Source organism: Pleurodeles waltl, chromosome 1_1, assembly GCF_031143425.1.
Source record: "Pleurodeles waltl isolate 20211129_DDA chromosome 1_1, aPleWal1.hap1.20221129, whole genome shotgun sequence".
NCBI classification, from domain to species: Eukaryota; Metazoa; Chordata; class Amphibia; order Caudata; family Salamandridae; genus Pleurodeles; species Pleurodeles waltl.
Window position 1 is genome coordinate 434262309 of NC_090436.1, and position 27953 is coordinate 434290261.

At 52.0% G+C, this 27953-nt stretch overlaps 1 protein-coding gene across 2 annotated transcripts in view; it reads right to left on the reverse strand.

The window, feature by feature from the left end:
• Nucleotides 1-27953, reverse strand: part of BDP1 (BDP1 general transcription factor IIIB subunit) — a 1097554-nt gene that overhangs the window by 390966 nt on the left and 678635 nt on the right. For both annotated transcript variants that reach the window (XM_069224223.1, XM_069224213.1), the window contains exon 29: nt 25166-25380. In XM_069224223.1, the coding sequence (XP_069080324.1) occupies nt 25166-25380 (215 nt within the window). The remainder of the gene's footprint in view (nt 1-25165; nt 25381-27953) is intronic.

A 27953-nucleotide genomic window follows, 5' to 3' on the forward strand; every position in this document is an offset into this window, starting at 1 on the left:
GGAAGATGGAGCTATGGCGAAGAATAGTGCACAGGGTTAACGCAGTGGGACAGCACCCAAGAAATCGGGATGACATCAGGAAGAGGTGGAACGACCTACGGGGGAAGATGCGTTCCGTGGTCTCAAGACACGACCTTGCGGTTCAGCGGACCCCCACTTTCTCCCCCACAACTAACAACATGGGAGGAGCAGGTCTTGGCGATTCTGCATCCTGAGGGCCTCGCAGGAGTAGATGGAGGAATGGACTCTGGTAAGGAAAATCTTTACCATTAAATACCCAACCTACCTGCATGCCATCACATACCTCCAACCTCACCCCCATCACTCCAACTCCTCACAAATGTTCCACTATCACAACCCACACATCCTAACACCAAGCCCTGCATGCAACAACAAAGCATGGACACCCATCACCAAAGCCTGGCCACTGCACATACCCATACACCCCCCTAAACCATCATCACACAAGGTCCCACACAGGAATGCAAGCACTGGGGTACACGGTCACCCACCTATTGCACACCATGGCACTCACAAATGTAATAAACATCCTTTTATACCCCTGCAGGACCTCTACCCAACGTCACCGGACAAGAGGGTCCACACCACCAACAGAAGAGGCCCACAGTGATGACAGCAGCTCTGTCCAACTGGATCTAGATGACCAGCCCGGCCCATCGGGGACCTCAGGACAGTCTGTTCCTCTCACACAGTCACAGGCCACTACAGACCGTCCCCCCTCTGGAAACACCAGCACAGCACCCACCCAGCGGGCCCATACCTCTGTCCCCAGGACGCATCAAGCAGCAGAGTGTCCACCACTACAGGGAACCCAGGCTAACCCACCACCCCAACAACAACAGGGACTGGGGGCAGTGGTAGTGGGCACACGGTACAGGGGACGGAGGCCCAGGAACACAGGGGAATTGGGAGGGCTGCTGTGCGACAGGGGGAGGACAGGCCAAGGGAACCCACTCTCCACGATGCCCTCTCCTCCATCATAGGAGCCTACCACCACTCCCAGGAGACGATGGCAACGGTACTGGCCAAGTTTCAGGAGACCCAGCACCTGCAGGAGTAACAGTATTTGGGCTTCAGGGAGGAACTCAGAACCATCAATTCCACCCTGGGCACCATCATAGGGGTGCTGAAGGAAGTACTCAACACCAGGAGGGACACTATAGCACAACAAGGGGCCCCTGACACTAGCCTGGACGATGAACTGCCCACCACCTCCGCCAGCGCTAGTGGACAGGATGCCCCGCCACGGGACCACCACACCAGCACCCCACCCCCTGCAGAGGGAGAACCACCCCGCAAACGGTCCCTGAGATCCAGGACTAAGACAGAGAACGATGCCAAGACCCCCCAAGAAATGAGACCACCCTGAATGTCATCCTTCTGTCCCACTTTGTCACCCTGTCCATCCTCAAGCTGCCACAGCTCCACTTCCTATGCTCATTTGGGCAGTGCACCTGTGAGACTAATAGACTGGACTCTGCCATGGATATTCCTCCACCATCATCCCTCACCATTGTACAACCCCCTCCAACATTGAGCACTTAAATAAACACCCTTGAAGCACAAAACAATCTGGAGTCAGTCTGTGATTTCGAAATAGTGTATTAGCAATTACAGTGACAAAATGCTCTTACAATTGTAATGTCAACATACCTATGTCACACAGCTATAGTCCATGAGGAAACACAGCAGATGTCACACTGTGGGACACACATCTGTGAAATCGCAAGGGAAAGTGACAACTCAGTGACCATACACTAGGTGAAAACAACAGATAGTAGAGAGGTAGTAGTGTTAAAGTACATGTAGTAGGCAGGTCTGTATTCTTACCTGTGTTTCACTGGAAATTATGCAGGATCACCGAGTTCCTGTTGTCCATGTCCTCTTCTTCTGCTTTCTCGTCTTCACTGTCCACAGGCTCCACAGCTGCAACAACACCGCCATCTGGACCATCCTCCTGCAGAAAAGGCACCTGTCGTCGCAAAGCTAAGTTGTGAAGCATACAGCAGGCCACGATGATCTGGCACACCTTCTTTGGTGAGTAGAATAGGGATCCACCTGTCCTATGGAGGCACCTGAACCTGGCCTTCAGGAGACCGAAGGTCCGCTCAATTATCCGCCGAGTTCGCCCATGGGCCTCATTGTAGTATTCCTCTGTCCTTGTCCTGGGATTCCTCACTGGGGCCATAGCCATGACAGGTTGGAGTAACTAGAGTCACCTGCAAATGGCGAGGGACAACTATTAGACACACACTAACCTGTAGGGATATCCCCAGACAACCATTCCCACTGACTTGCTTCCATGTGCTCACCTAATAGCCACACACGGTGCCTCTGGAGTTGCCCCATCACATAAGGGATGCTGCTATTCCGCAGGATGTAGGCATCATGCACTGAGCCAGGGAACTTGGCATTAACATGGGAGATGTACTGGTCTGCCAAACACACCATATGCACATTCATGGAATGATAACTCTTCCGGTTTCTGTACACCTGTTCACTCCTGCGGTTGGGGGTACCAAAGCCAAATGTGTCCCATCAATGGCACCTATGATGTTGGGGATATGTCCCAGGGCACAGAAATCACCTTTCACTGTAGGCAAATCCTCCACCTGAGGGAAAACGATGTAGCTACGCATGTGTTTCAGCAAGGCAGACAACACTCTGGACAACACGTTGGAAAACATAGGCTGGGACACCCCTGATGCTATGGCCACTGTTGTTTGAAATGACCCACTTGCAGGGAAATGGAGTACTGACAGCACCTGCACTTGAGGGGGGATTCCTGTGGGATGGTGGATAGCTGACATCAGGTCTGGCTCCAGCTGGCCACACAGTTCCTGGATTGTGGCACGGTCAAGCCTGTAGGTGATGATCACATGTCTTTCCTCCATTGTCAACAGGTCCACCAGCGGTCTGTACACCAAAGGATGTCGCCATCTCCTCAAATGTCCCAGCGGACGGTGCCTATGAAGGACAACAGCGAGCACAGAGTCAATCAACTCAGAGGTACGTACCCACAGCTTACACAGAACACTAATCATAAACCGAAAAGTGGCCTGTATGTGTGTTGAGGCTAGGTATTTGTGACACAGTTAAAAATTAAGCCATGTGTGCCCCTGAAATGGCGCTGCCTGACCTGTAAAGTGGGACAATGGGATGTGAGGTAACTGCGCTGGCGTTGTACACCATCGTGGCAGGCGGTCGAAGACTGCGGCGCAATGCTGCATTGGTTAACATTGGACCCTATGGGTCCCTGGAGCCAATGACGACGTACGCCGTCTGGGACGGTACGCACCGCCGCGGACTTGACCGCCATTTTATATCTGTTCAATCACTCGATACCTGATCTTCGACAGGAGAGGACCTACACTGCAAGTGCTGCTGTGACCTCGGTCTGGAAGAGACAATGGCTCGAGTGTCTGGGGAAAGGGCCCCTGCCTTCACATTGGAGGAGTTAGAGAAACTCGTGGATGGGTCCTCCCCAGTACACGCTACTCTACGGTCCTCCAGACAAACAGGTAAGTACGCTGGGAGCATGCTGTATGGGCTATGCCTGTGTGGAGTGGGGTGGATGTAGGTTGGGGGAGGGGGGGGGAAGAAGAATGAGGCATGCATGAAACAACAATGAGTGCATGTGCCACATGGCAAGGGTAGGGATGGGGGCTAATGACTGTGACGGTGCAGTTGGTAATAACTTTTTTTTCCCCCTGTGCAATTCATGTAGGTCAGCGCCCACCAGAAAAAAGATATTTGGCGTGCCATCTCCAAGGACGTCCGGACCCTGGGGGTCTACCACAGACGGAGCACCCACTGCCGTAAGAGATGGGAGGACATTCGCCCCTGGAGCAAGAAGAAGGCGGAGGCCCAGCTGGGGATGGCCTCCCAACATGGGAGGGATGCCTGTCGCACCAAGACCCCCCTGATGTTCAGGATCCTGGCGGTGGCGTACCCAGAGTTGGATGGGCGCTTGGGGGCATCAAAGCAGCCACAAGGGGGTGAGTACACTCTCATCCTGCTGATTTAGCGCGCAGTGGCGGTGTCTGGGTGGGGGAGGTGGGCTGTGGGTTTCCCTAGGCCAGGGCCAGTTTAGTAGGCAAGGTCTCTCCGTAAGGCAGGCAATGTGGCACCCCACCCCACCCCACCTGTGTACAGTGCCAAGTACACCTAGTCATGCTCCTGTGTCATCCATGTGTGCAGATGTCGTCCATAGCCTTGTAGGCCATGTCCCAGGGATTGAAGAGTGGACCCCAAGTGCGCGGCGTAGTGCAGGGGGCTTGTGTGTCTGTCGTGTCCGCCAACGGTAGCGGTAATGCATGCACTCAACCTGTCTTTCTTCTGTCAGTCTCCCCCCAGTTTGTGGTCTCCCTGTTCTCGTGTGCATTAGCATCATCAGGCGGAGGAGCAGTGGCACCGGAGCAGGAGGGAGCTGCATCCCACATGGCCCTGGAGGGCGAGACAACGGACTCGGGGTTCACCAGTGGGACGGAGGGCGAGCTCCACGGCGGGGACAGGAGCTGACACCAGTGACACGGACTCGTCCTCTGATGGGCGCTCCCTTGTGGTGGCGGCAACATCTGTGCCCCCGCATCTACAGGTACAGCCGCCACACCCCCTACCAGCACCGCCCTCCCAGTAGCCCCTCAGCCTTTGCCCCGTGCCAGCTCACCCAGGAGGGTGAGCATCACCTTCGCACCAGGCACCTCAGGCCCTGCCCCAGTCACCCCTGCTGCACTCAGTGAGGAGGCCATTGACCTCCTCTGGTCCCTCACTGTTGGGCTGTTTACCATTTTGAATGCCATCCAGGGTGTAGAAAGGCAGTTGCAACAAACAAATGCATTCCTGGAGGGCATTCATTCTGGTCAGGCGGCCCTTCAGCGAGCTTTTCAGACTCTGGACTCAGCACTGATGGCAGCCATTGTCCCTGTGTCTAGCCTCCCCCCTCCAACTTCCTCCACCCGGACCCAATCCCCTATACCTCAGCCTATCCCAAGCACACCTTCAGACCAGCATGCACACACGTCAACACACAAGGGAAGCTCAGGCAAACATAAGCACCGCACATCGCACAGGCACCCACGCAAGCATCACACACATGCAGACACACAAACATCCACTGCCTCCACTGAGTCCCCCTCATCTCCCTCCTCCCTCCTAGTCTCGTCTACACTCACACCTGCATGCACTACATCTACAGCCACTATGTCCCTCTCCAGCACACCCACCACCACACCCCGCTCACGTGCAGTCACCACCCCCACCGCTGGGCCAGAGAGGACCGCCAGCACCAGCCCCGCTGGGCCAGAGAGGACCGCCAGCACCAGCCCCGCTGGGCCAGACACAACCGCCAGCACAAGCCCTGCTGCCCAAGAGGCCACGGCCACCAGCCTCGCTGGGCCAGAGAGGACCACGGCCACCAGCCCCATTGGGCCAGACACGACCGCCAGCACCAGCCCCGCTGGGCCATGAAGGACCGCCAGCACCAGCCCCGCTGGGCCATAAAGGACCGCCAGCACCAGCCCCGCTGGGCCATGAAGGACCGCCAGCACCAACCCCGCTGGGCCATGAAGGGCCGCCAGCACCAACCCCGCTGGGCCATGAAGGACTGCCAGCAACTGAGTCACTGCAAAGGACCCCGCCGCCACAAGCACCGCTGAACAGGGCACCACCGCAACAAGCACCGCTGAACAGGGCACCGCTGCCACAAGCACCGCTGAACAGGGCACCGCCGCCACAAGCATCGCTGAACAGGGTACCGCCACCACAAGCACCACTGAACAGGGCACCGCCGCAACAAGCACCACTGAACAGGGCACCGCCACCATAAGCACCGCTGAACAGGGCACAGCTGCAACAAGCACCGCTGAACAGGGCACTGCAACAAGCACCGCTGAACAGGGCACCGCCGCCACAAGCACCGCTGAACAGGGCACCGCCGCCACAAGCACCGCTGAACAGGGCACCGCCGCCACAAGCACCTGCTGAACAGGGCACTGCCGCCACAAGCACCTGCTGAACAGGGCACCGCCGCCACAAGCACCTGCTGAACAGTGCACCGCCGCCACAAGCACCTGCTGAACAGGGCACCGCCGCCACAAGCCCCGGCTGAACAGGGCACCGCTGCCACAAGCACCTGCTGAACAGGGCACCGCCGCCACATGCACCGCTGGCCCATGACGCTACTGAGTCCGTCACAAGCAGGATGAAACACTCTGGGCACCAAGCCCCCTCCAGAACCAGTGGAGATTGACATCCGGAGATTGACATCCACTACCTCATTCCCTGGCAGGATGAAGCACTCTGGGCACCAAGCCCCCTCCAGAACCAGTGGAGACTGTCATCCACTTGAGAGACTGTGGCTTTGCACTCCCCAGGATTGAACAGTGGGCAAACCACCCACTGTAGAGACTTGAGACTTGAGAGACTGTGGCTTTGCACTCCCCAGGATATGGCAGTGGGCAACCCACCCACTGTAAAGACTTGAGAGACTGTGGCTTTGCACTCCCCAGGATTGAACAGTGGGCATGTAGCCCCCTCGTGGATTTGGCGTTGTGCACTCAACCGGCTGAGGTGCCTTCCTTTCCCTCCCCCTGAGGTGCCTGTTTTATTGCTATCTTATGCCCTTGCAGTGTTCTCTCCGTCATGGTCGGGATCTTGTGTGGGCCTCGTGTTCCATGGACTTCAATGGAGCACTACCTGGACTAATTTCTTGGTGTATATTTTGTTTATAGTGTATATATGTATATTTTTGCGTACTGGATTTTAATATATTACAATGGCTACACACATTTTCTTTTGTCTTTGAATTCTTCTGGTGGGGTTGGGGAGTGTAACTGTAATGTATCAAAATGTATTAGTGTGTGTGTTGTAGTGGGTGAGGGTGTTGCGTGTGTGTGTGTCACTCTCTTTTCCCTCCCCCCTCCCTTTGTCGTAGGTGAAGTACTCACCGTGGCCTTTCCCTGCCGGCGTTCGTGCTCCTGGTAGAGGAGCAAGAAGATAAGGGCTGGCAGGATCTGCAGCTCTGGTTCCATGGCGTCGGGATTGCTCGTGGGGTGTGTAGAGGTGAGCGTTTTCCCTTCGAAGTCCTGTTTCCGCCGTGTTTTTGTCCGCGGTGAATCCGCCCCGGAAAAGGTGGCGGAATGGGAGATTGTGATACTGTGGGCGGTACTTTGTCCTCCGCCTGTCTGTTGGCGGTGACCGCCGCACTGTTTGTTTGTACCGCCGTGGCAGACGGAGTGTTAAAGTGGCTGTCTTTGTTGGCGGTTTCCGCCACGGTCGTAATTACAATTTTTTTTACCGCCGGCCTGTTGGTGGTCTTACCGCCGCTTTAACAACGTCCGCCAGGGTTGTAATGACCACCCATGTCTTCAGTAGAGCACACACCTCAGGCCCTGGACTCTGAGTATAAGAGTCTAACTTTTCAAGAGTTGAAAGAGTTATGTGCCTCTAGGAAACTGAAGGTTGGGGGGAATCCCAACAAGGTCGGCTTCTGGGCTTGCTCCTCCAGGCTGATCAGGATACTGCTGATAACCGGGGGGAGTAAGAGGAAGCCGAGTCTGATCCACCAATCCTAGATAGATTAGGCACACACTGGAGATCCCAGCCCTGCCAGAAGCTTAGTACGTAGTGAGAAGAGGGTGGGGGGGGGGGGGGGAGAGTCACAATAGTAGGGCCACCTTTACTCCTAGAGGCCTGGTTCAGAGAGTCTCCTGAAGGAGGGATAGGTCATCCTCCTTTGCTCTCACTTAACCTTAGTATCTGAGGGGACCCATTATTCAAATTCAGGAGAGGATTCCCTAGACAGAGAATTGAGTCAACTGAGATTGGAGGAGGCAAAGCTGAGGCTGCAACTGCTTGCTCTGGCAGTGGAGAGAGAAAAGCAGGATTTGGGGTTAGTACCGGATGGTGCCAGCAATTTCAGTTTGAGGGACACCAGGTTCCAGGAGGACTCTTGACTCTAGAAACCTGAACAAGATAGTCTCACCATACAAGGTGTGATATATCTATAAATGGTTCACTGCTTTGGAGAGGGCCTGTACGTTACAGAGGGTCCCTCAAAGGCAGTGGGTAGCAATTTTCTGGCCCTCCTTCTCTGACAAAGAAGAGACAGACTCCTCACTGTCAGAGAAGAGTATGTAGACAATTACACAGTTTTAAAGGAAGCACTGTTAGATGGGTTTGGTCTGACTACTGAACAGTATTGGATCAAGTCCAGCGAGACCAAGAAAGAGTTCTCCCAATATTGTGTAGATTTTGTGGACTGTTCTGTGAAGGCTCTGGAAGGCTGTTTGCATGGCAGCAAAGTAAGTGACTACCAGGGCTTGTATAACCTAATTCTAAGAGAGCACATTTTAAATAACTGTGTATCTGACCAGCTGCATCAGCATCTGGAGGGCTCTGATATGAGAACTGAGAAAGAAGGGAGATAAATGGGTCTGCACCAGAGTGTGTGCTAACACAGGGGGTGACCACAAAAAGAAGGAAGCAGGTAAGTAACAGGATTAGGGTGGAGACAAAGATAAAAGTAAAGAATCTTCATCACGCCCACAAATCTCGTTTGGGGTGGGAATACATCCTCTTCATCTTCCTCTTTCTCTAACTTCAAAAATCCTTGGTGCTATGTTTGCAGAAACAAAGGCCATAGGGCAGGGGACAGCTCCTGTACTAAGAAAGGCACCAGGCCTTCCACCACTACTAACTCCACTTCTACTACTAGTGCCCCAGTAGTGATGGGACTACTAACAGTAGTCAGTCCAAGAGTGTAGCTGGCCTACTACAGTCTTTAGGGACTGTAGTAGGATCTGGGCTAGTGAAAGAGAGAGACCACGGAGGATGTCTTGGTCTCTGATAGGGGCAATGACTTTGCCACTCTTGCTGCTTGTCCCCTTAATATGGGTAAGCACAAGCAGCATCCCCTGATAAATGGTGTTGAGGTGAGGCCTACAGGGACACAGGTGCCAGTCTCACTATGGTGACTGAAAAACTGGTGTATCCTGAATAACACCTATGTGGTCACATGCACCAAGTGACTGATTCTCATAATAAAACTTTGTGCCACTCGATGGCAGTTATTGATTTCAGCAGGGGAGGGGTGTTGGGGGTGTTACTGCCCCTAAAAAAGTTGTAGTATCCTCTGACCTACCTGTAGAATGTCTGGTAGGTAACGACTTGGAGAATTCAGCCTGGGCTGAAGTGGAATTGGAGGCCCATGCAGCAATGCTGGGTATCCCAGGGCCTATTCTTGCCCCAACCAGAACGCAGACAAAAACTTAAGAAACAGGAACTCCTGGAGCCTGAAACAATGGCCCAGGAGATTCCTAAAACAAAGAGCAGAAAGGGTAAAAAGGAGTCCGCTGTTCCAGTCTCCAGTGACGGTTCCGCTCCCGAGGGAGAGGTGTCCACTCCCTGGGTAGACCTGCACCAGAGAAGCTTCAAGCTGACACTGCTGAGCTCTTAGGTGCAGGTGGGCCCACTACCAGGGAGGAGCTGAGTAAGGAACAGCAGTCCTGTTCCACACTGGAGAGCTTGAGACAGCAAGCAGAATTGCAAGAGGCAGGGGATATCAGTGACACCCATTAGGAGTACTAGGAAAACAATCTCCTATACAGAGAGTCAAGCGACCCCCAAGCGTGCGGCCACCAGGAGATTGGTAATCCCTCTTAAATTCAGGGAGTTTTTGTTGACTTTAGCACATGATATTCCCAGGACGGGTCAGTTGGGGCAAAGCAATACTTGGGACAGGCTTGTCCCTCAATTACACTGGCCCCACATGACTAGACACAAAGGAGTTTTGTTTCGCCTGTGTCACCTGTCAAGCCAGTAGCAAGACAGGTGCCACCTCAAAGGCCCCCTTAATCTCACTTACTGTGGTTGGGGTTCCCTTTGAGAGGGTTGTGGTGGACATTGTTGGCTCCTTGGACCCTCCAACAGCCTGTGGGAACAGGTACCCAGAGCCCATTCCTCTTAGGACCACTACAGCTCATGCAGTGGCAAAAGCCCTACCTTGGTATCTTTTCAAGTGTGGGCTTTCCTAAAGAGGTGGTATCAGACAGGGGTGCAAACGTCAAGTCTGCCTACCTAAAAGCCATGTGGAAAGAGTGTGGTGTTACTTACAAGTTCACCACTCCTAACCACCCCCAAACAAATGGCTTAGTTGAAAGGGCACGGTTATGGGACTCTAAGGAAAACTCAGAAGGAGGTGGGATGTCCTGTTACCATGCCTCCTCTTTGCCTATAGGGAGGTAACTCAGAAGGGTATGGGCTACAGCCCATTTGAACTTCTGTTTGGGCACCCTGTTTGGGGTCCCTTTGCTCTTGTTAGAGAAGGCTGGGAGCAACCTCCCAAGCCTCCCAAACAAGACATGTGCTTGGCCTCAGATAAAGGATGGAGGAGTACATGAAGAGGGTCAGTAAAATCATTCAGGCCAGCCAAGAGGTGGAGAAACAATGGCATGACCAGAAGGCTTTACTGACAAAACGTGTGGGTCCTGGAGCCTGTGGCTCCCAGGGCACTCCAAGGCAAGTGAAGTGGTCCCCACAACATTGTGGAGAAAAAGGGCGAGGTTATCTACTTAGTAGACTTTGGCACTCCCAGAAGCCCCCATAGGGTGTTCATGGGAATCGCCTTAAGCCCTACTAGGACAGGTGTGATATAATTCTGCTCATGGCAACTGTGGAAGAAAAGAGTGACCCTCTCCCTGACCTCTTCTCCGACAGTGCAGATGATGACTCAGTTGATGGGGTAGTGCTTTCTAGCTGTCTCACTGAGTACCAAAGAGATGACTGCAAAAGCCCCCTGGGACAGTTCTCAGAACTGTTCTCCCCGACACCTGGTCAGACCGCATGGTGTGAACACACCATTGATAGTTTGGCTGTTAAAAGCAAAATTTACAGGCAACCTGATCATATCAGGAAGTGCATCAAGTCTGAAGTTCGGAAGAAGCTAGACCTAGGGGTCATTGAGCCCTCAGTCAGATCTTGGGCTAGTCCTGTAGTGCTAGTCCCAAAACCCCACTCCCAGAAAAGCAAAAAAGGGAAATTAGGTTTTGTGTAGACTACAGAGCTCTAAACACTGTTACTAAAACAGATGCTCATCCTATCCCTAGAGCAGATGAGCTTATAGATACACTGGCATCTGCTAAGTATCTGAACACTTTTGATCTGACTGTTGGCTATTGGCAGATCAAGTTATCAGAGGATGCGAAACCAAAAACAGCATTTTCCACCCCAGTGGGCACTATCACTTCATTGTGATGCAGTTTGGGTTGACAAATGCATCTGCCACATTCTAGAGGGTGGTGAAAAAAGTTCTCCAATGATTGACAACATAGCTGTCTTTAGTTCCATCTGGGAGGATCACCTGGTCTACTTAGGGAATATGTTGGAGTCTCTGCAAAGGGCAGCCCTCACTATCAAGGCCTCCAAGTGCCAGATAGGACAGGGGAAAGGAGTATATCTGGGCCACCTGGTATGTGAAGGCCAGATTCAGCCACTAAAGAGGAAAATCCAGACTATTTTGGCTTGGACTGTCCCTACTACACAGAGCCAGGTAAGAGCCTTCTTAGGCCTCGCTGGGTACTACAGGAGGTTCATTAAGAATTATGGCTCCATTATAGCTCCCTTAAATAACCTCTCCTCTACGAAAATGCCAAATAATGTTTTATGGACAGCTAGCTGCCAGAAAGCTTTTGATGACCTTAAACAGACCTTGTGCCCTGCTGCTATTTTAAGAAGCCCGGACTGCTCCAAACACTTTTGTAGTACATGCTGGAAATGGTCTCTCTGCAGGGTAACCCCCAAACTTTTTTGTCTTTCTCCTCTTCTTTTTCTGACCTCATTTTTGCTGGCTTTAGGACTCTGGACACTTTACCACTCCTAACCAGTGCTAAAGTGCATGTGCTCTCCCCCTAAAAACATAGTAATATTGGCTCATACCCAATTGGCACATTTAATTTACTTGAAAGTACCCAGTAAAGTGCACTAAATGTGCCCATGGCATGTAAATTGAATGCTACTAGTGGGCCTGCAGCACTGATTGTGCCACCTGCATAAGTAGACCCTTAACCATGGCTCAGGCCTGCCACTGTAAGGCCTGTGGCTGCAGTTTCACTGCCACTTCGACTTGGCACTTAAAAGTACTTGCCAAGCCTTAAACATCCCCTTTTCTACATGCAAGTCACGCCTAAGGTAGGCCCTAGGTAACCCATAGGGCAGGGTAAGTACATGTGTGTTTTATATTCCCTTGTAGTGTAAAACTCTGCCTGCCCTCATACTTTTTGAGTGGTAGATTCTGATATGAAAGGGGTAACCAGGTCATATTTAGTATGGCCAGAATGGTAATAGAAAATCCTGCTTATTCATTAGGTTGAATTTAATATTACTGTTTCAGAAAGTGAGCAACATCTTTGCCTTACAGCCAGTCACTAATCAACATCTGGACTGGGCTGGTTGACAGCTCCCTTGTGCATTTCACCCAGACACCCACAAACACAGGGCACTCAGTCACACGTGCACGCATCTGCATATTTAATGGGTTTTCCTTGCCTGGAAGGGTGGAGGGCCTGACAATTACATTTCAAAGTCTTGTGGCCTGCCCTCACACAATGGACTGCCAAACCCCCTACTGGGACCCTGGCAGACAGACCTCTACTGAAAGGGGACATTGTGCACCTCAAAACCACTCTTTGAAGTCTCCCCCACTTCAAAGGCATTTTGGGGTATATAAACTGGATCCCTGACCCCACCAAATCAGACAGTCTGGACCTGAACCTGCAACCTGTCAAGAGGAACTGCCTGGCTGCCCAAAGGACTTATCTGGACTGCTTTGCTGAGAAGGACTACTGTCCTGCTGTTCCCTTGCTGCCTTCTGACTCTGCTGATAAGTGCTGTCCAAGGGCTTGGATTGAGCTTGCCTCCTGTTTTCTGAAGTCTTAGGGCCAAAAAGATTTAATCTATTGGCCTGCCCTCACACAATGAACTGCCATATCCCCTACTGGGACCCTGGCAGACAGGACTGTACTGAAAGGGGGACCTGTGCACTTCAAAACCACTTGTTGAAGTCTTCCCCACTTCAAAGGTATTTTGGGGTATATAAACAGGGTCTCTGACCCCACCAACTCAGACACCTCGATCTACACCTGCACCCTGTCAAGAGGCTGCCCAAAGGACTCATCTGGACTGTTTTGCTGAGAAGGACTGCTGCCCTGCTGCCCTCTAACTCGGCTGAGAAGTGCTCTCCAAGCGCTTGGATTGAGCTTGCCTCCTGTTTTCTGAAGTCTCAGGGCCAAAAATACTTCATCTCTTCAGGAAACTCCTTGTGCACTGAAAATCGACACACAGCCTGCCAGAAACGACGAACAGCTGTTTTGCGACCGAGAAGTCGCCGCACAGCCGAACCGGAAAGATGCAGTCTGACTTCCTGAGTGAAGATTTGACGCAGCGCCTGCCTTGCAGCTGGAAAATGTGACGCACAGCCTCCTGGATCGACGTACAGCTGAAGAACGACGCAGCATGACTTCCTGAGTTAAGAATCGACACCGCACCTGCCATGTGACAGAAAATTGCCTACTGGATCGATGCAACGCCTATGACTTCTTCCCGCACACCCAGGATTTTCCCTGCATTGTCCCTGGGCGTCAAAAAGATCCCTGCATCGCAATGCAGAGCCAAGGCTGTGTACTGGAAACCGACGTAAACCCCTTGCAGCTTGGAAAGAAACAATGCATTGTCTGTGCCGTGCTGGAAATTTGAACGCACATCCTATTTTTCCACGCATCTCCTCCTCTGCGGTCTCCATGCAGTTATTTTTGACGCAAACCAGGTACTTTGTGACAAGAGAGAACTGTTGATTTTGAAGATTAAAGACTCTTTTTAATCTTGCAAAAGTGATATCTCAATTTGGGCTTATTGAATCTTTGTCGCTTTGAACTTAATTTAACCAGATAAATATCTGACATTTTTCTAAACCTGTGTGGTGTGGTTTTGCGGTGTTTTCACTGTGTTACTGTATGATGTATTGCACAAATACCTTAGACATTGCCTTCTAAGTTAAGCACGACAGCTCAGTGCCAAGCTACCAGAGGGTGGGCGCAGGATAATTTGGATTGTGTGTGACTTACTCTGACTAGGATTGTGGTCCCTATTTGGACAAAGGTGTATACCTCTGCAAACTAGAAACCCCATTTCTAACAGTACATACAGAGGTTTCTAAGGGAGGGATTGGGGCAGTACTGGCACAACTGAATACAGAGAGCCAGGACCAACCTGCAGCTTTTATAAGCAAAAAGTTGACCCCCAGGGAAAAGGATTGGTCAGCCATGGAAAGGGAGGCATTTGCTGTGGTTTGGGCTCACAAGAAGCTGAGGCCATACTTTTTTGGCACTCACTTCCTTGTGACAAAACACCTTTTCTTGATTGTGTTGTTTAGGGGTTAAGAGAATCTGCCTAAACCTCCACATTCAACTAATTTTGACTGACATAGGCGGTCATTCTGACCTCGGCGGTAAAAGGCACTTACCGCCGGTCAGAAGACCGCCATAACACCGCCGCGGCCGCGGTAAACCGCCACGGTCATTTTGACCCGCAACTGCCAACCCGCCAAAAACCCGACATCCACGGAAGGCCGCCTCATCAGCGGTCAGCGATAAACTGGAGATGACCAAACCTCCACCGTCACGCCAACACAAACACGCCCATGCCATTACGACCCACGAATCCACGCGGCGGTCTTTCAACCGCGGTATTCCATTGGTGGTACACACCGCCGCGCTCAAAATACACACACCCATACAAAACACAGCCACATTGGACAATTCCAAATACACGCACCTGATACACATACACACAACACTCCCACACACCCATCACCATATAAAACACACACCCACATCACCCACAAACCCCCACGAATCAAAATTCAGAGACAAGGCGCAATACACAGAGAGAGAGCACAGGAAACGCAAACCACAACACACACAGGAACCCAACATCATCACCCACACCACATCTACGCACACATCACCACACACCACCACTCACATCACCACAAACAGCACCCCACACCTCATCCACACCACCCCATGGCACCTCAAAGACACCCCAGGTTCTCGGACCAAGAACTCAGGGTCATGGTGGAGGAAATAATAAGGGTAGAGCCCCAGCTCTTCGGCACACAGGTGCAGCACACCACAATAGCCAGGAAGGCGGAGCTATGGCAAAGGATCGTCGACAGGGTCAACGCTGTGGGACAGCATCCCAGAAATCGGGAAGACATCCGAAAGCACTGGAACGACCTACGGGGGAAGGTGCGGTCGATGGTGTCAAGACACAACATAGCTGTGCAGAAGACTGGCGGCGGACCCCCACCCACTCCACCCGAATTCACAGCATGGGAGCAAGAGGTCTTGAACATCCTGCGGGCCTCGCTGGAGTAGCCGGCGGAATGGACTCTGGTAAGTTTCTTCTCAACTACTTAACCCCCCCCCCCTCAACCACCAGCATGCCAACCCACACCCCCACCCTCACCCCCAACACACATCCTCCCTGCCAATGTCTCACCAGCACAACCCACCAAACCCAACACCAAGCCCTGAATGCCAACACAAACCATGGACACCCATCACCTAAGCATGACCACTGCACATACCAATCCCCCCCCACAAACCACCCTCACAACTCCTCCCACAAGGGAATGCCAGCACTGGGGGACAAGGGCACCCACAAATCGCACGCCATGGCAGACACAGAAGCAATAACCATACTCTTTTACCCCTGCAGGGCCCGAACGCCAACACACCGGCCAGGAGGGTCCAGATTTGTCCATCCCACCCCCAGAACAGGCCCCCAGTGATGACAGCAGCTCTGTCGACCTAGAACCTGATGACCAGCCCGGACCATCGGGGACCTCTGGACAGTCGGTTCCCCACACACAGACACAGGCCACAGCAGACCCAACCCCCTCTGGGAATACCAGCACAGCTCCCACCCAGCGGGCCCATGCCTCTGTCTCCAGGACAGGTCAAGCAGCGGTGTGTCTACCACTACAGGGCACCCAGGGTAACCCACCACCCCAACAACAACAGGGACCTGGGGGCAGTGGTAGTGGGCACACCGTCCAGGGGACAGAGGCCCAGGGAAACAGGGGAACTGGGAGGGCTGCTGTGCGACAGGGGGGGGACAGGCCCAGGGAACCGACTCTCCAAGAGGCCCTCACCACCACCATGGGAGCATATCACCACTCCCAGGAGACGATGGCGACGGTACTGGCCAGGTTCCAGGAGATCCAGGCACAGCAGGAGGAACGGTACATGGGGTTCAGAGACGAACTCAGGAACATTGGTTCCGCAATGGGGACCATCGTCCTGGCCCTCAACCAGATAGTCACCACATTGCGGGACCATGTGGCACCACAAAGGGCCCCTGTCCCTAGCCAGGACCACGAACAGCCTACCACCTCCACCGGGGCTAGTGGACAGGAGGCCCCCACACAACGACAGGCCACCAGAACCCCACCTCCTGCTGAAGATCAACCACCCCGCAAGCGGCACCTGAGATCACACAAGAAGACAGAGTAGGATGCCAAGACCCCTGCCAGCATAAGATACCCCCTGATGTCATCCCACTGTCCCACATCGTCACCCTGTCAAACCTTAAACAGCTCCTGCTCCATCCTTCCACAGGCATATGGACAATGCACCTGTGAGACTGAGAACTGGACTCTGCCATGGACATTACTCCACCCCCACCCATCACCGTTTTACTATATTGGACCTATATGTAGCACTTAAAATAAATCACTAATTGCACTTCAAAAATCAGGAGTCTGCTTGTATTCTTATCAAATGTATTACACATAACGGTGCAATAATGTTCAGTTACATTGTGATGACAACATACCAATGTCAATAAGCATTAGTCCATGGGCAAACAAAGCAGAAGTCACGCAGTGGGTCAAACAGCTCTGAAAAGGGAAGGGAAAGTCAAAAATCAGTTAAAAGGAACTGGGGGGAAACACAGAAAGTAGAGATGCAGGAAGCCAGAAGTAAATGTAAAATGGCGTGGGTGATTCTTACCTGTGTGCTACTGAAAATACTGTTGTATAACCTTGTCCCTGTTGTCCGTGTCGTCCCCGTCGTCTTCCTCCTCTTCACTCTCCACAGGCTCCACAGCTGCTACAACACCACCATCTGGACCATCCTCCTGCAGGAAAGGCACCTGGCGTCGCAATGCAAGATTGTGAAGCATACAGCAGGCCACGATGATATGACACACCTTCTTTGGTGAGTACATTAGGGATCCACCTGTCATATGCAGGCACCTAAACCTGGCCTTCAGGACCCCGAAGGTCCGTTCTATAATCCTCCTAGTTCGCCCATGGGCCTCATTGTACCGTTCCTCTGCCCTGGTCTGGGGATTCCTCACTGGGGTCAATAGCCAAGGCAGGTTGAGGTAACCTGAGTCACCTATTAGCCACACACGGTGTCTCTGTAGCTGTTCCATCACATAAGGGATGCTGCTATTTCGCATGACATACGCGTCATGCACTGACCCAGGGAACTTGGCATTTACATGGGAGATGTACTGGTCAGCCAAACAGACCACCTGGACATTCATCGAATGATAACTTTTTCTATTTCGGTACACCTGCTCATTGTCTTTTGGGGGGACTAAAGCCACATGGGTCCCATCAATGGCACCAATGATGTTGGGGATATGTCCAAGGGCATAGAAATCACCCTTCACAGTGGCCAAATCACCCTCCTCAGGGAAAACAATGTATCTCCGCATGTATTTCATCAGGGCAGACAACACTCTGGACAAAACCTTAGAAAACATAGGCTGAGACATCCCTGATGACATGGCCACTGTTGTCTGAAAAGACCCACTTGCCAAAATATGGAGTACTGACAGAACCTGCACCAGAGGGGGAATTCCTGTGGGTTGGCGGATGGGGGACATCATGTTTGGCTCCAGCTGGGCACACAGTTCATGTATAGTGGCTCGGTCAAGTCGGTATCGAAGTATAATGTGTCGTTCTTCCATTGTCGACAGGTCCACCAGCGGTCGGTACACGGGAGGATTCATCCTTCTCTTCGCAAGTCCCAGCGGACGATGCCTAGGAAGGAGAACATGGAGTACAGAGTCAAGCAACCCACAGGTACGTTCACACAGCTTGCACAGTACACGAATCGCTATGCATTGAAAGGCTTGTATGAGTGGCAATGCAAGGCCTAGGCCTGTGTGACGCAGTAGGGATTAAGCCATGTGGGCCCTTGTAATGGCGGCTGCCTGACCTGAGAAGTGTGACAGTGGGATGTGAGGTCAACGCGCTGGCGTGGCACACCGTGGCGGTAGGCGGTCGAAGACCGCAGTGCGAAGGCGCATTGGTTAACATTGAACCCTATGGGTTTCAGTAGCCAATGACGATGTGCGCCGGTGGTCGCGGTACGCACCGCCGCGGGCGTGACCGCCATTTTCTATCTGCTTAATCACTCGAGACCTGATCATCCACAGGAGAGGACCTATACTGCAAGTGCTGCTGTGACTTCGGTCTGGAAGAGACAATGGCTGCTGCGACTGGGGAAAGGGCCCCTGCCTTCACTTCAGAAGAGTTGGAGAAACTTGTGGATGGGGTCCTGCTCCAGTATGCGCTACTCTACGGTCCTCCAGACCGACAGGTAAGTACACTGGGTGCACGTTGAATGGGCTATGCCTGGGTTGTGTATGGTGGATGTAAGATGGTGGGGTGGGGAGCGAATGAGGAGTGCAAGGCACGACAGATGAGAGCATGTGCCACATGGCAAGGTTGGGGAGGGGGGGGCAATCACATCTAACATGCAGAAAAATGATGAAATTTCCTTTCCCACCCTGTACATGTCAAATAGGTCAGCGCCCATCAGAAACTCGACATTTGGCGTGCCATTGCCAAGGAAGTCCGGGCCCTGGGGGTGCACAACAGACGGGGCACCCACTGCCGAAAGAGGTGGGAGGACATCCGCCGCGGGACCAGGAAGACCGCTGAGTCACTGCTGGGGATGGCCTCCCAACGTAGGAGGGGTGCCAGTCGTACCTTGACCCCCCTGATGTCCTGGATCCTGGCGGTGGCCTACCCCGATTTGGATGGGCGTGTGAGGACATCACAGCAGACACAAGGGGGTGAGTACCAGCACATTCTGCTATCTTTACACGCAGTGGAGGCGTCTGGGTGGGGGAGGAGGGCTGTGGGTGACATTAGGCCAGGGCGCTTTCTGTAGTGTAGTCCCCTCCTTTAGGCATGGCCCTGTGCCCCCGCCCCCCACCTCTGTAGGGTGCCAAGTACAGCAATTGATGGTCCAGCATCACCCATGTGCGCATTTGTTGTCCATAGACCTGTTGGCCTAGTCACAAGTACTGAGTAGTGTACCCCGATTGCGCGGCGTAGTGCATGAGGCTCCTGTGTCTGTCCTCTCCGCCAACGGTGTTGACAATGCATGCACTCAACCTGTTTTTATTTCTCCCCCCACCCTTTTTCTTTATCTTCTTGTGCATGTGTGCATTAGCATCATCAGGCGGAGGAGAATTGGCATCGGAGCACGAGGGAGCTGCAACTCACAAGGCCCCGGTGGGCCATGGTACAGACACCGAGGTCACCAGTGATACGGAGGGCGAGGGGAGCACCACAACGGGGACCCGTGGTGACACCAGCGACACCGACACGTCCTCGGAAGGGAGCTCCCTAGCGGTGGCGGCAACATCCGGGCCCCCCGCCTCTACAGGTACAGCCGCCACCCAGCGCACCAGCTCCGCCCTCCCAGCAGCCCCTCAGCCTTCGCTCCGTGCCCGCTCGCCCAAGAAGGCGGGCATCTCCTTCGCCCCAGGCACCTCAGGCCCTGCCCCTGTTACCCCTGCTGCCCTCAGTGAGGAGGTCATTGACCTCCTACAGACCATCATTGTTGGGCAGTCTACCCTTTTGAATGCCATCCAGGGGGTAGAGAGGGAGGTGCATCAGAGCAATGCATACCTGGAAGGCATTCATTCGGGTCAGGCTGCCCATCAACGATCGTTCAATGCTCTGGCCTCAGCACTGACGGCAGCCATTGTCCCTGTTTCCAGCCTCCCTCTTCTAACTGCCTCCACCCTGTCTCTGTCTCCTGTTCCTCAGCCTATCCCATCCACACCATCAGACCAGCCTGCACACACCTCAACATCCAAGGGCAGCTCATCCAGACATAAGCACCACAGATCCCGCAAGCATTCACCCAAGCAACACCCAGATGCAGACATGCCAACAGTCACTACCACCTGTGTCCCCCTCCTCCTCGTCTCCCTCCTCCCTCCCTGTGACGTCTCCACTCACACCTGCATGCACACCACCATCAGCCAGTACTTCCATCACCAGCACACCCTCCAGTACAGTCCGCACACGTGCAGTCACCACCCCCACTGCCATTTACACGTCCCCTGTGTCCTCTCCCACTGTGTCTGTCACCCACTCTTCCAAGACACACAAACGCAGGCAGCGACCCACCCAACAGCCAACCACCTCACGACAGCCTACGTCACAAGCACCTGCACCCAAAGACAGCACACCTGACTCTCCTACAACCACATCCTCTTCCTCCACTCCCATACCCACTACACCTACCCTTTACATTGGTCCTAAAAAACTTTACCTCTCCAAACTTAACCTCTTTGCCCCACCTGACCCACCCCCTCCATCTGCTAAGAGTCCCAAGAGCACCTCAGCCACCACCAGCCCTGCTTCAAGTGTCACCATTGTGCACGGGTTTTGGAGTCCACCCTTTCCCAGCACTGATACATCGGCCAGCAGCAAGGGGACAGCCAGCCCCCCCCCCCTGGAAAGAGGACCCGTAAAATCAAGGGCCGCCGCGAGAAGACTGACACGGCTGCCCCCAAGGAGCAAAGTCCTGGGCCGTCACCTGCCACAACATCCAGGGGAGGCAAGGGCCAGAGAGCCTCATCGAAGGAGGGCAAGGGCAGCAGGGCGGAGAAGTCAGCCAGCAGGGGCGCGGACCAGGAGGGCCCCACAAGCCCCATCCCGGGTGTGAGGGAGGACATCCACGGGGACAGGACTCCGTCACAGAAGGGTCCAGCAACTGCACGGTCGGAGGGCGACTAAGCAGGGAGTCCTGGCCAGGTCTGGCTCCCTTGAATGACTGGACAAGCACCGCTGAAGAGGGCCCCGCCGTGCAGAAGGGCACCGCTGAAGAGGGCCCCGCCGTGCAGAAAGGCACCGCTGAAGAGGGCCCCGCCGTGCAGAAAAGGCACCGCTGAAGAGGGCCCCGCCGTGCAGAAAAGGCACCGCTGAAGAGGGCCCCGCCGTGCAGAAAAGGCACCGCTGAAGAGGGCCCCGCCGTGCAGAAAAGGCACCGCTGAAGAGGGCCCCGCCGTGCAGAAAAGGCACCGCTGAAGAGGGCCCCGCCGTCTCAAGCACCGCTCCGCTGGGCCCTTCCTGTCAAGCACCGCTCCGCTGGGCCCTTCCTGTCAAGCACCGCTCCGCTGGGCCCTTCCTGTCAAGCACCGCTCCGCTGGGTCCCGCCGTCTCAAGCACCGCTCCGCTGGGCCCCGCCGTCTCAAGCACCGCTCCGCTGGGCCCTTCCTGTCAAGCACCGCTCCGCTGGGCCCTTCCTGTCAAGCACCGCTCCGCTGGGCCCCGCCGTCTCAAGCACCGCTCCGCTGGGCCCCGCCGTCTCAAGCACCGCTCCGCTGGGCCCTTCCTGTCAAGCACCGCTCCGCTGGGCCCTTCCTGTCAAGCACCGCTCCGCTGGGCCCCGCCGTCTCAAGCACCGCTCCGCTGGGCCCCGCCGTCTCAAGCACCGCTCCGCTGGGCCCTTCCTGTCAAGCACCGCTCCGCTGGGCCCCGCCGTCTCAAGTACCGCTCCGCTGGGCCCCGCCGTCTCAAGCACCGCTCCGCTGGGCCCTTCCTGTCAAGCACCGCTCCGCTGGGCCCTTCCCGTCAAGCACCGCTCCGCTGGGCCCCGCCGTCTCAAGCACCGCTCCGCTGGGCCCCTCCGTCTCAAGCACCGCTCCGCTGGGCCCCGCCGTCTCAAGCACCACTCCGCTGGGCCCCGCCGTCTCAAGCACCACTCCGCTGGGCCCTTCCTGTCAAGCACCGCTGGGCCCCACCGTCTCAAGCACCGCTCCGCTGGGCCCCGCCGTCTCAAGCACCGCTCCGCTGGGCCCCACCGTCTCAAGCACCGCTCCGCTGGGCCCCGCCGTCTCAAGCACCGCTCCGCTGGGCCCCGCCGTCTCAAGCACCGCTCCGCTGGGCCCTTCCTGTCAAGCACCGCTCCGCTGGGCCCTTCCTGTCAAGCACCGCTCCGCTGGGCCCTTCCTGTCAAGCACCGCTGGCCCATTGACAGTGCCGGTTCTGTGTCGAGCTAGTGTTCACGCTGCACTCGGGGCACCCTGCCTCCTCCATTACCTGTGGAGTCTGTAATCCACCTGATGGCCTGTGTCTCTGCACTCCCCAGGATGGAACAGTGGGCAGACCACCCACTGTAGAGACTTGTGAGACTGTGGCTTTGCACTCCCCAGGATGGCACAGTGGGCATGGTGGACCCTTCGTGGATCTGGCGTCGTGGACTCATGTGGCTGAGGTGCCCCCCCTTCCCTTCCCCCTGAGGTGCCTGTAGTTTTGTCATCTGATGCCCCAGCAGTGTTCTCTCCAACGGACTCAGGTCTCCTGTGTGGGCTTTGCCCATGTGTTGATACACTTTGGCCCACGGACAGTGGAAATTTAAGTGACTGTGCAGGACTTATTGCCTATGTTTATCGGTTTCGCAATGTTCTTACTTGATTTTTTACAATTCATATTGCTATTTTACCATGACTTCAAAGAACCTATTTTATACATAAATTTTGTTTCTCACTTTAATTATGTCTTTGCATTATTCCGGAGGGTTTGGGTGGTGTCACTGTGACTTGGTGCTCTGCATTGGTGTGTAGATAGTTGGGGGGGTCGCATATGTGTGTGCCCGTAAGCTTTCCTCCTCCCCCCTCCCCTGTGTCGTAGGTGCAGTACTCACCGTTGTCGTCTGCGCCGGCGTTCGTACTCGTGGTAGATGAGCAGGTAGACAATAGCTGGCAGGATGTTTAATTCGGGTTCCATGCTGTTCTCCGTCCTCGTGGAGTGTGTATAGGTGAGCGTTTTCCCGTTCGTAGTCTGTTTCCGCCGTGTTTTTATCGGCGGGGCTCCCGCCCCGGAAAAGGTGGCGGATCGGTGAGTTGTGATAGTGTGGGCGGTACATTGTCTGCCGCCTGCCTGTTGGTGGTGACCGCCGCGCTGTTTGTGTGTCCCGCCGTGGCGGTCGGAGTGTTAAGGTGGCGGGCTGTGTTGGCAGTTCCCGCCAGGGTCAGAATTCCATTTTTTGGACCGCCTGCCTGTTGGCGGGTTGGCCGCCGCTTTATCACCGACCGCCAGGGTCAGAATGACCCCCATAATGTTGGTACTGTGAAGAGTATGAAGGTTGTTTTTAAAAGGAGAAACCTTGCATTATGCAGGCCTTCATGTCAAGTTCAGGCAAGCAAGAGATACCGGTTCATGCACAGCAGAGTGCTACTAGACCTTGCGATTGCTGTAAAATGATAATATTTGATCTATTCAGATGGAACCATGACAGTCATCCTTCTCAAGGCTGATGGATGAGCCAATTAATCAACTGCAGCAATGGTTACCAACAGGTAAAGCATGAGCAGGGAAAATAAACATCGACTTTGTGACAAACCTCGAAGGCTAGCAAGTCTTTGGAGGAGCTTCTGTATAATGTGATACACCACCGCATCCATGATGGGCAGTCTTTTACAACACAATATGTAGAAAAGTAAGTTTCTTGAATAATATCCATACTAGTTGCTTGAGGTAAAGGGAAAGTACAGGTATATCTCTGAATTTACACAGAGCTCACATACAGGTCAAGGACAACTGATCTAGTAAGTAAGTTGAAATGATGAATGCAAGCTGAACCAGTAAGGAAGGCATGCTTTCAATGGTTAGTGACGCTATTATGTCTACAAAAGAGGATACCAGTGGCACCAAGAACTTAGAAAAATTAATGTTTGTGTTTGCCCTTACTTTGTAACTGAACATCAAGGTTGAGAGGCTTCACAAACATTTTCAAAAAGAAAAAAATATACATCTTTCATTCAGTATGTACATTCATGTGCTTAAAGTACAAATGCTTGTGAAAACGCAAAAGTTCTAGAAAGGTAATACAGCCAAGAAGAGAGTCCACAAAATTAAATTATCACCATAACCCTTTGTCATGTTTTAGGACACCTAAGATATCAAAAATAAAACATTTGCAGACCCAGCCAAATCACTTACACCTGCACAGCAGGAGAATCTAGCAATAACTCAGTCATAATGAAATGGAATAACTATCACTGACTGGAAGTGAATTCAGTATTGAGCTTTGGGACTTAAAATATTATGAAAGGTCTATTCTCCATCACTGTTTGAAGTATTGCATCTATACCATCATAAACATCTCCAAGACCTATGTTGTTGTACTTGTACAGACTACTGTGACACAAACCATTTCATACCGAATTACTTTCATGTACATGAGAAAAATATAAAAAAATGAATCTAAGCAGAATTACTACCAGGTATAAACACACTACTGCTTTTGTAACTATATGACAGTAATGTTATTAAATATTTTTAAACTCATACATCTGCAATCTTGTGGTTTAATGACTATTGTTGCAAACTTAGGTTGCTGAGGTCCTTAAACTCTGTAGCTATAAGTTTGAACATTTGTGGAGGAAAAACATGTTTAACATCTATTTTTTTTCTCAACTGCAAAACCTTGTAACTACAGTAACTACTGACTGTTGACACACCAGCTCCAGTTTTCTCTCTTTTGTTCACTGAGAAAACTTTCATTCTTTGCCATCTGATAATGAATACATTTCTTTAGGATAAAGACACTGATCCCAAGGCAAGCATAGCAACTATTAAGGCAACAACAAGCCGACACAACTGAATTGCCACTGGAAAATGTACAAAAATAACATTCCCCATTGCAGAATTTAAGACCATAAATTAAAGTCCTCAGCTTAGTTCACCACATAAGAGAGAGTAAAAAAAGATTGTAACTGCACACAAGAACCCCACATCTACGAATATTACAATGTGCCATACCTCAATGGATTATCTATAGTTGCTTTCAGACTGGAAGTAGGCTGAGAAATTTTGGTTTCTTCTTTGTCGGCCCTGTGCTGCATGGGGCTTTTTGGTGTCTGGGCACTGGATCTTCTATTTCTTTTTGGTGACACTTCAGACACTTCTTTATCATCGTCAAAAGAACGTTTTCTTTTGTCAACTTCGCGTTCCAGACCAGAGCTTCCAGGGTTTTGCTGAAAAGCAACAACATTTTAGAAGAATGTTATAGCACTCATATATATTAATATCACTAAATCAGGAAATCTGCCTGGGAAGTAGTTGTCTACAAAGACTCCAGGACACACATTTAAATAGTGCAAAGAGTATATAACATTTATGTTAGATGGAATTTCCAAATGTCACCATGGATTCCAAGCCTCTGTACATTTTTTTAGTTGTAAGAAGACTGAATGCACACAAATTGTGTACATACCAGAATAAAAGCTAACATTAAAAGACTTGCCCCAGGTTAGTGCAGTAAATTACCAGACCAAACATTTTAAATTCAGAATATGAACATCTTGGGTTATGTACACTCTGAATCTTTGATGAGTAAGGCACACTATTTGGAACCAGTAAATTGAGGGTATGAGCGTCTGTTCTTTAATAAAGTGTGTTCTTTGGCAAATCACTCCATCTCAATTTACCTCTGCTAAACAGATGGTAATGGGACAGGTGTTAAAGGGATCATCTAATTACTGACATTACATCTGGTATGAAATCCCCACCAGGACACTCTGGAATCCTCATTGCTAACAATACAGGACAGAGTAAGGAGAAATATAATTTGTCATTTGTCCAGATGTCCCTCCCAAAGTGTGCACGGTACATATTTGAAACTGTACGTTAAGGACACAGTATTTACTTGCAATCCTGGTTCTTCATAATTGGAATCTTAATTCATTTATTCATTTAACAGCTTTATATAGCTCTCTGGTAGCAGATAAGAGTGATAGTGCATCATAAAAAGTAGTCATGCTAACCCACATCACAGTTTAACAGAAAGAAACATTTGAAACTCTAGGACTGTACAGCAGAGAGAAATACGTGATTTACAAGGAATGCTTAGATGAAGTGTTCATGGTTTTGTTGAAGTAATGATAACTGAATAGTCACATCTTTGCACAGGATCCTGCAGCAGTTTTAATAAGAGGCTACACTGTTATAATATACAGTTTTTAATTTGAGCCAATCTACATGGAACATACAATTTCACTTGAATTCTAAATACATCATAGTATAATCTGACTGAATATTCTGCAAAATGAAATCAGTCAGTGTTAAAGTACAATTACTTACCTTCGGTAACAAAATATTAGGTAGAGACATATTCTAATTGCAGATTCCTTACCTTAGAATTTCCCCCAGGTGTCAGACTGGATGCGGAGATTTTTCTTCAAGCAATACACTTGCGCGTCGGTCGACTCCGTGGGCGTCGCAGTGATGACATCAGGAGTAGTACATAGACGCCGCCTCAGCACAGTCATGTCAGTTTCTTTTAATGACTTTCCACGCCAAAGCGCAGAGCCGCTAAGAACACAGATTGGTGCACCAGAGCTGAAGGGGGTGTTCTTGTCCCTAGAAATCTGTTTGCAAGCGGGGAGGATGGGTGGGTCGGTAAGGACTCTACAACTAGAATATGTCTCTACCAGATATTTCGTTACCGAAGGTAAGTAACTTGTACATCTGATAGAGACTTCTAGTTGCAGATTCCTTACCTTAGGATAGATACCCAAGCAATGCTATCCTCGGAGGTGGGCTGCGAACCAAGATCATACTAGAAAGTCCTTCAGGACCGAACAACCAAGGTAGCCATCCCGACGGGCCCGACTGTCCAGGCAGTAGTGTTTAGCAAACGTGTGCAGGGACGCCCACATAGCTGCCTGGCAAATACCCAGGACAGGAACTTCGTGTGCTAAAGCATGGAAAGCAGCAGTCACTCTGGTGAAATGAGCACGCAAGCCCTCAGGGGGTTGCTGCTTGGCCAAAGCGTAGAACATCTTGAGGCAAAGAAATACTTATCGAGAGATAGTACGTTTTTGCACCGCCTTCCCTTTCTTCGCACCCACGTACCCGACAAAGAGTTGATCGTCCACCCGGAAATCTTTAGTACGAATAAGATAGTTTGCCAACGCTCTTTTTGGGTCCAGACAGTGGAGTCTATCCTCCTCATGGGAAGATGTGGGGGTGCGTAAAATGTAGGCAGGGTGATGGACTGGCCTACATGAAAAGACGTAACCACCTTGGGAAGGAAGGAAGCCTTAGTGCGCAACACCACTTTCTCAGGATGCGCAGACAAGAATGAAGGTTTGGACGGAAGGGCCTGAAGCTCATTCACCCTGCAAGCAGAAGTGATGGCAATAAGAAAGACAGTTTTTGAAAGTGAGGAGCCGTAAGGGACAATTGTGCATCGGCTCAAAGGGAGTACACATTAAATAAGTAAGGACAAGATTGAGGTCCCAATGAGGCATGATAAATGGAGAGTGAGGAAATAAATGGGTGAGACCTTTTAGGAATTTACTCACAGTAGGAGATGTAAAGAGTGAGGTAATCTAAGAAAGGCCGAAATGGCAGATAAATACCCTTTAAGGGTGCCCGAAGCAGAGCCCTGCTGAGCCAAAGAAAGAATGAACAAAAGGACCTCAGAAAGAGGGGCGGAGAGGGGAACAGATTTGTTGGTGCACCGTGCCACAAAGTTATGCCAACGACAGGCGTCTACGGTTTTGGTGGAGGGAGTCCTGTCTGCCAAGATAACATCACAGACTTA